The sequence below is a fragment of the Grampus griseus genome (assembly GCF_964374135.1).
Source record: "Grampus griseus genome assembly, chromosome: 2".
Lineage (NCBI taxonomy): Eukaryota > Metazoa > Chordata > Mammalia > Artiodactyla > Delphinidae > Grampus > Grampus griseus.
In genome coordinates this window covers 164,653,136-164,667,422 of record NC_139018.1, presented here as the reverse complement: position 1 = coordinate 164,667,422, position 14,287 = coordinate 164,653,136, and the positions used below count along the sequence as shown (strand labels likewise).

The 14,287-nt window shown below is 37.1% G+C and overlaps 1 protein-coding gene across 1 annotated transcript in view; it reads left to right on the top strand.

Moving 5' to 3' along the window:
• Window positions 1–10,800, top strand: part of LOC309819341 (uncharacterized protein C10orf67, mitochondrial) — a gene marked incomplete at both ends in the record, with an annotated part of 104,434 nt that extends 93,634 nt beyond the window's left edge. Inside the window, 5 exons of the mRNA XM_082649438.1 lie at window positions 1,125–1,207; window positions 1,282–1,347; window positions 4,295–4,382; window positions 9,405–9,488; window positions 10,714–10,800. Of these exons, the coding sequence (XP_082505564.1) occupies window positions 1,125–1,207; window positions 1,282–1,347; window positions 4,295–4,382; window positions 9,405–9,488; window positions 10,714–10,800 (408 nt within the window). The remainder of the gene's footprint in view (window positions 1–1,124; window positions 1,208–1,281; window positions 1,348–4,294; window positions 4,383–9,404; window positions 9,489–10,713) is intronic.
• Window positions 10,801–14,287: the final 3,487 nt, after the last annotated feature.

Below are 14,287 nucleotides of genomic sequence, written 5' to 3'. Positions count from 1 at the left end.
TATAACTGGGATTCATTAGATTTAATCCAAAAGATAGTTGAGAAAAATAAAATAAAAGGTTTTTTTTTAAGCTTGTGACTTCACTGGGTAATAACTGCCCACTTCATTAAAAAAAAAAGTGTAATGGTAAAATTTGACCCATATATAATTACAAAGTAATGCATTTAGAAAACAAACAGTAGTGGGAACGTTGGTTTTAATGGGATATAATTGTCCAATTGCAAATGCAATGTATAAACACTGAGTCTTGTAAATTAAATGAGGGAGTCAAGACCCCTATGGGACTAGGGTTGGCATATTTTTAGTCTCATTTGCCTTTCTCTAAGCTGCAGAAAAACCACATCTTTATGCATTGAGTTGAAATGTTATACTTGCTTTTGTTTATTTTCTTTCCAGGTTAGACATGGAATACCTGCTGCGATGCATAGAGAAAAAGCGAGACTACCAGTGGCTAAGGTATAATAATGACTAATATGACCCTTATTATTAACTTAAATATTGTTTATATCAATGCTGACTATCCTTAGAGAGGAGTAATGACTTTGAAAGCTACACCAAGAATCAGTCTAATGAAGAGACAGAGGACCTGGTTGCCTCTATAGTATGATTCTGGGTTACATCCCTGCCACACCCAAAGAAATCTCATTCATGACATGCCTACAATTCCACTGTTACAGATTCATTCCTTTGCCAAAACTTTGTCCCCTTGTAAAATAGAAACAGTACTGAGAAATGGCATACGGTTCTAATGTGATTGAGTTGGTCAGATCCTTTCCTGAGGACGGTTTTGAAAGAGGAAATAGAGTAACTGGGGGCAGCTGCTGCTATGACGAAGAGATTTAGAAAAAGTGATACCTGGTAGGGGGGAGGGGTGATGAAGATAAATTTTGGCTACTTGGTAATATTGTCTCACACTGGCTGCTTTGAAGTGAATCATTTACAGGAAATGGAGGCATGGGATCTTAAATTCTCCAGTTTATGGGAATTTGCAAGTAAATGTAACTCATTGTTCCCTCAAATTTTCGATGATAGTTAGAATATGCATGCTATTTAATAGAAATAACCTTTCAGATTTATGGGGAAATAGGGTATAATTAACTTTGTGATGTATTTTCTATTGAAAGATTGAAGAAGAGAAACGTGGTTTGGAAGAGCAAATACAAATGTTAAAGGCTAAGTTAGAGAAAGAGAAAAAGAAGTCGGAGAGGTACTGGTAATAGTAATTCATAATTGTTCATTTGCAGCTAATACAGTATTTAACCACCTATAAATTTATTACAGGGTTAAGAAGGAATCAGATCAGATCAACAAAAACTGGGAAAAGAAATTCTTCATTCTCAGGAACAGGTATAGTGTGGTGATATATACAAATTCTATTTATAAAAATGCGACTAATCGTCTTTTAAGGAAATTGGGAGCCTTGCATTTTTCTGTATATATTAACTAATATGAAATGCCCTCAAATACCTCTTTCAAGAGATGCAAAATAACTGACCTAAAAAAGAAGAGTAGTCAAAGTCACTTCAAAGAAAAACTAATTCAAAACTGTTTTATTCCTGATCTCAGTGTTTCAAATTTAAATCATAGACAGGATGGACAGACTCTCTTGATACCTGGTTTAATTGGACCTACATAGTCATCTTCCTCCGTAGGGCTATTAAAACATTTCCATTCATTTGCACATGATAATATTTATCTCCAGATACAGAGACCTGAATGAGTGAGGGAGCACGCCATGTGATTACCTGGAAGAGACTTCCAGGTGAAGGAACATCACGTGCAAAGGTCCTGGGGTGGGGGTTTGCTTGTGTGTTCAAGGACAGTGAGGAAGCCAGGTGGCTGGAGAGACATGAGCAGGGAGGAGTGGTATAAGAGCTCAGTGAGGTAGAACATTTGGGGTTTTACTCTGAGATGGGAAATCACTAGAAGCTTTGTTTTCAATTGATAAGAAAATTTTCTCTTTTACATGCCTACTGGGTCATTACCACACCTAATAAAGTTAGCAATATCAATCCTTTAGTACTACGTATTGACCAAATCATATTCAAATTCCTTGATTATCTCAAGGGAATCTCTTACAGTTGTTTGATTAAATCGGGATTCATGGTAGGTGGACCACTGCATTTGGGTGTTATATCCTTTAAATCTTTTTTTTCTTTCTATGATGGTCCCACTTACGTCCCCGTTCTTTCCAGCGACCTGATTTGCTAGAGAAATATGCTCATTTGTTATGTAGAATGTCCCCCATTCTGGATTTGACTAATTGTTTATGTGCACGTGTGTATGTATGTGTGGTGTCATCTAACATGTTCTTCTATCTGTATATCTTACAAACTGATCTTTAAATCCAGAGAGTTGATTAGACTCAGGTTCAATATTTTAGGCAAGACTACTTCACTCGAACTACTGTGTAATTCCTGTGCATCACATCATAGGGCACATAGTGTCCGGCTATATTATTTTAATCAAGTGTTATCAGGCTAATTCATATATTTTAAGGTTCATCACTGACCTTTCTCCAAATAATTTTAACATCCATCAATGATCACAAACCATGATCCAAGATTTCATTAGGGTTGCAAATTGGTGATACCTTAATTTTATCTTTCCTTCTGCATTTCTTAGCTAAATTCTATTAAAGAAAAAAAAGTTTTCCCCACTGGTTACCCTGAAATATAGTTTCAGACAAGATAAGGCAAGATAAATGCTTGATCCCCTTTATTTATCAATATTCAGAATAATGAGTTGGTACCCTAAAACCTCACTGGAGAGTCTTGAACTGAGGAAAGACCCAATGATCTGATGTCTTAAAAAAATTATGACTTGTGTTGATAAAAAGCCATAGGGAAGCCAAAGGAAAAGCAGGGAGAAGAGTTAAGAGCTCCAGAAAGAATAAACCCCTCTTAGGCAAAACATGATGGTGATTTGACTGGAATGGGAGACCTGGAGCTGTTGAGAAATGATTACATTGGGGATTTTTTTTTTTTTTTTCCGGTACGCGGGCCTCTCACTGTTGTGGCCTCTCCTGTTGCGGAGCACAGGCTCCGGATGCACAGGCTCAGCGGCCATGGCCCACGGGCCCAGCCGCTCCGCGGCATGTGGGATCCTCCCAGACCGGGACGCGAACCTGTGTCCCCTGCATAGGCAGGCGGACTCTCAACCACTGCGCCACCAGGGAAGCCCTGGGGATATATTTTGAAAGTAGGATGTATTGAAAGATTGGAGATAAGGTGGGAAAGAAAGAAGTCAAGGATTTTACCTAAACAACGGGAAGGATGGAGTTACCTTCAACTGAAACAAGCAAACACATTTTGGCGGGAAATCAATTTTGATTTAAGTTGCCTTTAGTCACTTAAGGGTAGAGGTCTGGTGGCAGTGATGAGTATATGAGTCTGGAGTTCAGAAGAAAGTTTAGGCTGGGGGCATACATTTGGGATGCATTAGTATAGATGGTATTTAAAGCCATGGGATTAAATGAGATCAGCTAAGAATGAGTGTTGGAGAAAAATAGAGAGATACAAGGATTGAGTTCTAATATTTGGTAATAACTGACTTTCAGATGCTTTTTTTGGATCTGATGTTTTCCCTCTAAAGGACGTCCCTCTCTTGTGAACTCTTTTCGTCTTTTGCTTTCTTGTTGGCTTGTGAAATTTATTTGTGTATTCTTATTTTTAATTCCTTATCAATTTTAGATGTTACAAATACCTTTTCCTAGTCTATGAACTTTGTGTATGCTGACTTTTATTGTACAGAAGTTCTTAATTTTTATCCATCAATATTTTTGCCTTAGGTGTGTTTAGAAAGTCTTTCTCCATCTCCACTAAAATATTCTCCCACGGTTTTAGACAAGCCTTCTTTATGGCTTGTCTAAATCTAAGCCTAAATCTAAATATGATTTACCTCTCATATTTAGGTCTTTACTCCAGTCCTTTCCGGATTGGGTTGTGGTGCCACTTTGGTCACATACTATGTTCTAGTACATTCCCGAATCTGTTTCAGTGTTCCTATTCTATTCCATTTATTTTTCCTTTCCAAACTGTTTTTATACTATGATTTTTGTGGTATATGTTAATATCTAGTATGGCTACTCCCTCCTATTTGCTTTTCAGGGCTGGAAAATACATAATTTTAAAAATCAAAGAGTGGTAAGTTCATACTAATATTTTTAAATTTTTACTTGTATCTCCTTGCTCTTACACTGAACATTCTAGTTTCTAATCACAAGAACATAATACCGATTTGCTCTTTCCTATAATTTCTGTTCATTTTAATTCCACTGCTTCTTTTGTTTCAGCTTTCACGTCCTTAAGAACGAGATGTTTACTAGACACACATTGTCCCGTCAGTTTGGAGTGCTGACTGACACATCCTTCAATTATGTCGTAAGTACACACTGGCTAGATACTCTTTGTCTCTTTGATGATACATGTAACGTGTCTTTCTGAAGTTAACATTTTTTGAACCCCTGACATTAGAGGCTCTGGAGATAGTACATGAGTCACTCTGCTGAATGCTGATGGCATAAGACAGAGTGTCTGAACCCAAAGAGCTCAATCCAGTGTGAGACATAGATGTGTAAACAAATTGTTACCACGCAGTATGGTTGAGCTATAATGGAGGCAAGTGAAAATTTCAGAGGAGGGGGACTCATTCCCCCGGGTGGCATTTATCAACCTGACCATTTGTGTGCGTGGATGGAATGTAGGAACTATCACAGCTCAAGATCCAAGTATCCAGTCACTTCCAAATGGAGAAAGCAGGTAAAAGAATCTATTCCTAGTACCAAGCCATTCGTTTTCACACTAGAAGTCACCTGTAGATAAAGCCCAATTCTAAAATAGACTTTTTTTGGAAACTGAAGTATAGTTGATTTACAATGTTGTGTTAGTTTCTGGTGTACAGCAAAGTGATTCAGTTTTATATATATATATATATATATATACACACACACACATATATATACATAACTGAATATATATATGTTCTTTTTCAGATTCTTTTCCATTATAGGTTTTTACAAGATATTGAATATAGTTCCCTGTGCTATACAGTAGGTCCTTGTTGTTTATCTATTTTATATATACTAGTGTGTATCTGTTTAGTCCCAAACTCCTAATTTATCCCTTTCCTTTTCCCCCTTTGGTAACCATAAATTTGTTTTCTATGTCTGTGAGCCTATATCTGTTTTGTAAATACATTCATTTGTATTATTTTTTTAGATTCCACATATAAGTGATATCATATGATATAAAATAGACTATTTTTAAAACTGTTTACTTAATGTTTTCACTTGGGAGTTGTAATTGTAAAGGCAAATGATGACCAGTGTAGAAAGATAATCAATAAATTGCAATCAATCAGTAACTTAACATACTGTAAATGCTATTGAGAAACTGCTACACAGCTAAGTGTTCTGAGGACAAGTCAGGTTTGTGGAAAAAGTCACAAGAAATATAAATTTTGGTTTCCTGCTTCAAGAGGCTTACAATCTAAAATCACTTTCTTTCTAAAATTTTTTCCACAATTTTCACTTTAAGTCAGTTTTCTAACTCCAAGTTGCTGCAAGAGATCAAAGAACTTAAGAACATTGGCAAGATAATATTATTTCTAATTTTTAACTAAATTTACATAGTAATATGAACCTTGCTGAGGATTTTCATAATTGACTCCCCTGAAATGTTCCAAAACTGGTCTACGTAGATGGGAATATATTAAGTCTCTTTCTTCTCCTTTTGGTTTTTTCTCTTCTCAACTGAAGGTTACAACTTTAATTGGAGTAATCCTCATTTTAGATATTTAATCAACTGGACAAATAAAATATTGGAGGACCCAGGAGAATGCTGTGCTACTCAAAAAGCAGGCTTTTTAAGGATTATCTGGTAAAATTTTCTGGTCCAAATTTGAATTGTCCAGGCTTTATGAAACAGACTTCTAAAATCTCAAAATTATTCCAGTCCAAGCATAGTAATAGATCCAGTATTTTCTTGAGAAAAATCTTGGCCCTGCCTCAGATGTTCATGCAATCTGTCTTCCTGTGGAGGAGAGATGGACTCTATCTAGTTGAGAATACATCTGTGTGCCACTACTTATTTGGGATTCAAGCTCATGAATCCTTATCTATATAGCTACACAGTATATATGCACTCAAGACACTCATCAAAGTGGACAGCGAATATTTAAGAAAAATAGACAGAGAGAGGGAAGGGGAGAAAGTGATGAGTGAATGAGTTAATGAACGTTGGGTAAACTAACATTTTCCCTTGGTTTCCTATACTCTAGTCACTTGTCCATTCACAGATATTTGAGTACAAATATGTACCAAGCAGCATGCTTGGGTTGCAAATGTCATCTCCCAGTTTGTGGACAAGGTTTTGGTATCTTTTCATAAATAAATTGTTCTTAATCTCAATGTTAGTTTAATAATCTTTTCCTTATTGCCTTTATATTTTTTTCTGTCTTTAAGAAAACCTTACCTAACCTTTAATGGTTGAGAGTCCGCCTGCCGATGCAGGGGACACGGGTTCGTGCCCCGGTCCGGGAAGATCCCACATGCCGTGGAATGGCTGGGCCCGTGAGCCATGGCCACTGAGCCTGCACATCCGGAGCCTGTGCTCCGCAACGGGAGAGGCCACAACAGTGAGAGGCCCACGTACCGCAAAAAAAAAAAAAATTCTTCTCTGATGTATGCAAATGTCAGATCACTATGTCGTACACCTGAAACTAACATAATTTTGTCAACTATATTTCAATAATTTAAAAAAACCTAAAAAACAAAAAATATTTTCTTCTCTATAAACTTAAATTTTTTTTCTTGTTTTGCCTTTCGTATTTAGAGGTTTAATCCACCTAGAATTGATATTAGTGTACAGAAAGGTAGACATCTGATTTCATTTTCTTTTAATATAATCAGCAGATCTAGCGCCATTTATTAAAAAGTCCATCTTCTCTCCTGGTACATAATTCCACCCGTTATATATTATAGTAAGGGCTTATGTATGTATGAGTCTGTTTCTGTCTATTCTGTCCTACTGTTCTATTTGTCTATTCTCGCATCAATGTGACACTGATTTAGTATCTATACCTTTATTATAAATCTTTTTCTGATAAAACAAATACTCCTGCCCTGATGTTCTTCAAGAATGCCTTGGCTTTATTGGATCTTTACATTTCCATATAAAATTTAGAATCAGATTGTCAGTATTCACAGTATAAAAAAAAACATAAGAAACAAATTAAAAATTCTATTGGGATTTTGATTAGAAGTGCATTAAGTCTATAGATCAGTTTGGGCACAGTTGGCACCTTTTAGGTGCTGAATTGTCTAATCCATAAACAAGTCATAGCTTTTCTTGACAATATTATGTTAGTTTGCATTTTATCTCCACCGATTCTTTTCCAGAGACTTTTGTCAGTAGTTTCTAGAGGTCGTATATTTTTATACTCTATTGTTGGGGACAGCAAGTTTAATGAACTTTTCATCTAGATCTCATAATAGGTCATTTTTTAAAGAGTATAGTTCTGATTTCAGGATACTGTTTCTTTAACTGACTCTACAGTTTTTTCATAGTCCCTGTTTTATTTACTCTTCTCTCTCATCCTTGACAGGGTGAGGTGTGTTGAAACCCAGTGTTATCAACTGCATTCTCTTGTGTGTTGCTCAAATCTCCCTTTTACATTTCAGCTGGAAGGCAGGTTGATAGGCACAGCCCCTATTTCTGACCCCAACTTCAGCAGGATTTTACCTTTTTCAGCCCTGGCAGAGAGGTTGTATTTTCTTCTACACCCACAGTATGAAACAATGGAGTACATTGGAACTTAAATTCTCAGCAGTCAGGCATTTAACACTGGCTTCTTTTACCATCTTTATGAAAGACTTGAAGGCAGTGAGGAAAGAACCATGTGTATATTTAAAAGAGTTTTCTAGACAGGGAAAGGACCATCGGAAGACTCTAAGACAGAAGTGTACCTGGCATGTTTGAGAAACAACAAAACATCCAGTGTGGCTGGAGCAGTGAGCAACGAGAGAGAACAGGAATAAATATGGTTAAAGGGATAATAGGACTTTGATTTTTTTTCTATTACTCTGAGTAAAATTGGGAGCCTTTTAGAGTTTTCAGCAGAGCAGTAAGACAGTCTCACTTAACATTTTAAAGGGACAACTCTGGCAGCTATGGAGGCCGGGGGCAGGGAGAGAAACAGACTAGGAAGCTATTGAAGTGATGCTGGTAAGAGATGGTGTGGCTTGGACCACCTTAGGAGAGCAGATGGCAAAACGGGGCCGACACATGCCTGGAGTACTAGGTAGTCCTATGCGGTGCTGGATTTTATGTACATGTAGCAAAATGGATGGACCTTAAAAGCATAGTACTTAGTGAAATTACTTTGTACATAGTCCTCAGCGAAAGAAGTGGAACACACGAGATGTGCTGTTTTTCACCCTGAATCTAAGATGTGCTCAACATCGGTTCAAGATTTTATAAGACTCTAAAAGAGAAAAAGTGCTGCCAATCATACTGTGACGCTCCATCTATTGTCAGATGCATCCTGATTTTAGGGATGTTAAAATATCAGAAGGCTATGCCTTAGAATCAACAAAATAGGATATCACATAATACTAGCACAAATTAAAATACATGCACAAAATTACATATTTTTGCAAGAACATATTCAAATAAAAAATACAAATAAATATTTAAATTGTTTATTTGGTGAGAGGAACAAAAACAGAGTGGGGGCAGGCTGTAGGGAAATAGAAAAATGCGTGCAAACACACTTAATGTATGTGTGTATACACACATACAGACCAGCAAGAGAGAAGCCTTGAGTAGGGAGAACGTCACATAAATTTCCAGGGTGCATCCATGGACCTCAGACCTCTTTTTGATAATCATGCTTGGTGTACTTCTGGTCCTTTTCACTTGTGCATTTTTAATGTCATGATTTACTTTGCAGTATATGATGTTGGTGGCAATTCTGCTTGTGTGCTACTGCTTCTGAACTCCTGGAAGAGATGCTTTTGTTTTTTCACTCTTCAGTTCCTGGGAATCACGACCATCACTGTGTAGCTTCCAGGAGCTGGGTGGTGCTGGGGATGACCCCGTAGTACCTGACCAGTTACAAGCAGTAAATCCCATATGGCATAGGAATAATCAAAAGGAAGTAGAGTCAGAAGAGACATTAAGGAAAACATTTTTCTTGAATTTTCTCTCAAAGTAGCCTGAATTAGGAAGGGGTCTATTCCTTGGGTTTAAAGGAAAGGATTTCCCCAGCGATATTTGAGCAAATAAGTTAGGAGCATGATTTTCATATCTCAGTTAACTAAGGACTGAAAAACATTCTACATCCATTTGGGCTGGTCATTATTTCCCCTGGATAACACGGTACATACTGTTTGTGTCTTTCAGAAAGCTAAACCTTTATTTGTGCAATCCAAAGTGAAATTGATAACAGCGTCGACATCTTCTGCAAATGTTTATCATGCATCTTCGGTAGGTAGATTATTTTTTCCCTATTTAACATTTAATCAGTCAGTATTATTCAGCCTCAGTAACGAAACGGTTTGGTTTACCTACAGATAGACAACAGGTATGTCGACCTAGACAGGGATCACATATCCCTCCCTCCTTCACCAAGAGATAAGAATCTTTATTGTTGGAGAAATGGTTCATGCAGGATGGGTAATTAAGATTAATAATGCTTTTCTTTGTTGTCCTGAGATGTTTGGTTTCTGGATGAATGCATGACTTTTTTCAGCCAATTTATTAAATTAATAGATATGATAAATAAAAGAATGTTAATGTATATTTCTGAATATTGATCTCTGCTAACTAAAAATGAATTAAGTCATATTTCAAAATCAGGAACTGTCTCAGTTGGAATCCTGTTTCTTTTTAATTAAACTGCCAACAAACCCGAAGCTCCTGTTAAATCCCTATTTTTCCAATTTAATGCTTAGAAGAAAAGGACAACTATTTATAGCATCCTTTATCTCCCATCAGTCCTTGTGTGGCCTCAAATTGGACTCTTTTGGAGGTGGAAGTATATTTTGTCCACACGTTTCTGTAAGTCTTTAGGAAACAACCATGCTTGCTTTTCTCTAATAAACAAGTTGGATTAATGAAATGCAACGTTATTTGTTTGAATTATTGATGGTAATCAAAGGGTATCAGTAATTTCTGTTGTTCATGTCTGGGAATCTTTAAAAGTAGACTTTTATAATGAATCTTTATACAAGGAGGAAGTGTGTGATATGAGTTTAAATCCTGGACCCTAATTTTTTTTTAACATCTTTATTGGAGTATAATTGCTTTACAATGGTGTGTTAGTTTCTGCTGTATAACAAAGTGAATCAGCTATATGTATACATATATCCCCATATCTCCTCCCTCTTGCGTCTCCCTCCCACCCTCCCTATCCCACGTCTCTAGGTCATTGCAAAGCACCGAGCTGATCTCCCTGTGCTATGCTGCTGCTTCCCACTAGCTATCTATTTTACATTTGGTAGTGTATATATGTCAGGGCTACTCTCTCACTTCGTCCCAGCTTACCCTTCCCCCTCCCCGTGTCCTCAAGTCCATTTTCTATGTCTGCATCTTTATTCCTGCTGGACCCTAATTTTAAAATCAACTTTTTGAAAACTAGATTGAGAAAGGAACCTCTCTTCTGGGCCTCCATGCAGTGGAGAGGCTTTTTCTGTAGTGCTTACGGGTATAGGTAGTACCTTTGCCGGAGGTGCCTGCCTGGGTGCAGAGGAATCTTTCGGCAGTCACGGTGCTGGCTGCCTCCTGGACTGGCATTTAGGTGACAGTAACACCCAGCCTGGACTCTGTACCAGCTGCTAGCCTAGGGCATGCAATTTAAAGATATCACCTTTTTTTTTTTTTTTTTTTTTTTGGCCACACTGCGTGGCTTGGGGGATCTTAGTTCCCTGACCAGGGATCAAACCGGGGCCCCCTGCAGTGGAAGTACGGAGTCCTAACCACTGGAGTGCCAGGGAAGTCCCTGAAGATATCAGCATTTAAATAAGGGACTAGCTCTGTTGAATTGTTGGAAATTCCAACCCATACAGTAAGTTATTTCTAAAATATCACAATGTATTAGGGGAAGAGAGACTCATGATTTATCATAAAAATATAAATTGTTAAATTTGGAACCTGTGTTCCACCTGACATTTTAATTAGAGAGCTTAATTAACAGCAAAAAATTCAGTTGAGAATTTTACATCCAAAAGTGATTTTTCTCTGCCAAGCAAAACAGTTTTCAAAGGTCCATTTGTAGTCATACAAACCGACCTTGATGGCCACCTGGGCCATAAGGCAGCTTTGGCCAAAACAAACACTGTCACTCCCTTTCCTCTGTCCTGAAAATGTGAAGTGTAGAGTTATTTTCACCCTGTCTACGGAAAGCCCTCCTAAAATTCATTAGCCCCCTTTTTCTGCCTTACTAGTAAAATTGAAAGTAAATGCTATTTTATGATCCATAATTTTGCAGCATGCCACAAAGTGCCTCATTCTGAATATGACTGCACCGCAGAGGAGGCGTGGGCGACAGTGTCATACTGAAAGCCTCTGGGCATAACCCTGATGTTTCTACAAAACCTCTGATATAACGTTGGCATGTCATGTTTTCCCCTCTGAAGATAGTGTGGGGAAATCATCCAGTTAACAAAAGTTTCTGGTTAATTGGGTTCCAGTTCATCCAAAATTGACTAGAAATAAATTTTCTATTTTTAATGGATAAGAAAACCAATACATGAATGCCAGGAGGAAACTGAATTTCAAATTTACTAATTGGGGAGTAGATGAGTATCAGCCTTTCACGATTATGGGGACTGAACAGTATTCACACTAGACGGTCAAAGGACCAAACTGTCGTCACAAAACAAATCACTCCAAGCTTCTCAGGTACTTCAGAAGGTGGAGAACCCCCTTCAGGCCCCTAGGAAATAGTTCAATACGTTATCAGTGTTTTCAAGCACTAATTCACAAATACATTTTCAAAGAGGTGTTTAGCTACATGGTTTGTACGTACCTGACTTACAGACAAATCTTAATTACTTTCTATAACACAGGGGTAACCTATATGGTGACAGAAGCCAAATTCAACCCTGTAAAGTCACTGTGGTATTGAGTTCTGTTTTTTAAATTATGTAAATAGAATATTAATATTTTAAATACCCTACGAATATTTATCCTCTCTGTTAACAGCATCCTTGGTGTTGCATCAAAGATAGAGGTTCTTATGTTGTATTTTCATACCACAAGGTACTTTTGAAAATTACGGATAACTACCATTTAGTGGGTGTAGGTACTATTCCAAATGCCTTTTAAGTTTTAACTCTAATCCTCACAAAAACCCTATAAAGTCAACACTCTTGCTTTCTCAAGCCTTAGAGGAGACAGTTGGACTCAGAGGGGTTTAGTAAGCTGCCAGGTTCATGACCACAAATAGATTATTAATTTATAAATAAGGCTGGGTTCAGACCCAGAGAATGTGGCCCTAGAGCCCAGGCTTGTCACCACTCAGTTATATTGACTTGCCCCAAGGCTCACGCATGACAGTGTGTGGTCCCATTTTCAACAACACACAATGGGAAAACGTGATGTAGCAGAAAGGCTTTGGAGGTGGACAGACTTCGATTCCTGTCTCATTCCTGTCACTCCCTGGGTAACTTCATTCAGCTCCCTCTGCTGTGTAAAATGGAGATGGCGACCCCACCTCCTAGCTTTGTTATGAGGATTAAATGAGGTGAAGTGCCTAGCTAACCCCATCCCTGCCTTTCCTCCTGAGCTATGGATAATATAATCCCTGGGTTCCCAAAATAAAGTCAGGCAAACCTGCTTTTTAATCTACTACACGAGAGCTATGATGTCCTCAGCAGTAGGCTAGTGATTTAAAAGAACTGGTCTCTCCTTTAATTCTTTAGTAACTAATTGTCTACCAAGCATAAGAAAGAATAAAATTTGTCACTGGTATCAGATCATATGGTAGATATTTTGAAAAGAGCAAAATAAAACAAAACATAACTTAAAACAACGTTATATCAGGTGATATATCTTTCCTAAGCAAATTGAAATTAACTTCTTGTTATGTTGCAAGCTTTACTCCAAAAAAATCTAGCAAGAACAACAGAGTTATTCTTGCAACAAAGGAAGTTTAAGAGATAAATCCTCATCAATATAAGGGAATAAAAAAATGAGGTACCATACTATCTGCAGAATTTCAAAGCCGTTTTTTTTACACAGTAGTAATTATCCCAAAAGATCCCAGGTAACATTATTAATTTGTTTGCTGCTTAACTGTGATAAAATTTGGGATCTGAGCTGCCCATTGTGCACTGTGCACTGCCACAGATTTTATGTACTTAAGAAGACCTTTCTCACAGTCCAGTAATTAGGTGCTATTGACATTGTAATCTTTGAAAATGTTCCTAATGAGCCCCAAAGACACAAATCTCATAGATAAAACCTCAAAGTAACAGTGACCCTTTAAGTGGCTTGTCAGTAAGAGAAAGCTCAAACATAAATATCTGAAACACAGGAGACACCCAAATTTAAACCTAGATTACATTGTATTTTTAATTCTCTCAGTCTTTTAGGGAAGAAACATGGAAGAGGTGATTTCAAAGGCTTTAAAGAATAGTAGAACAATCGCAATACGTTGGATAGGATTTTAAAACCTTTCTTTTCACCCTTTGAAACTTTGGACCTGAAAAGTGTTTTTTTTCACTAAGTGTATTATTATCCACCAATTTATAAAAATAAATATTAATTGAAAGCGGAGTTCGGTTGACCCTGCTGTTGTTTTAAACACAAAAATAATTTTAAAAATCACACAAGAAATTGGAATTTAAACGATAAAAAGGAAAGCATTTTAGGCATAAGTGTTAGCATTGTTTTACATATTGTTTCTAGACTTCAGCTATAATTAATATAATTTACTAAGGTATTCATATTCAAATGCGTATTTTACAGTATTACCACATATACCACATACATACATAATACATAACATCACTTAGCATGTAATTGATGGCTATTAAAAATGTTAAAATAGGACTAACCTAATTTACTGAATATAATGTATTAAGGGGTCTGTTAATGTTCATGATGTCACTGCCACCAACTTTTCTACTTCCCTTATTGTCACCAATTACCTGTAATTCAGATGTCGTATTGCTGAGTTATATATGTCATCCTTGTCTTTGAGATTTGGGCTGATTCTCAACTACCTTTTCTTAAGAATTTGCCTTGCTCTTTATGCCTGTGTTCTAGAGATATTTTCTATT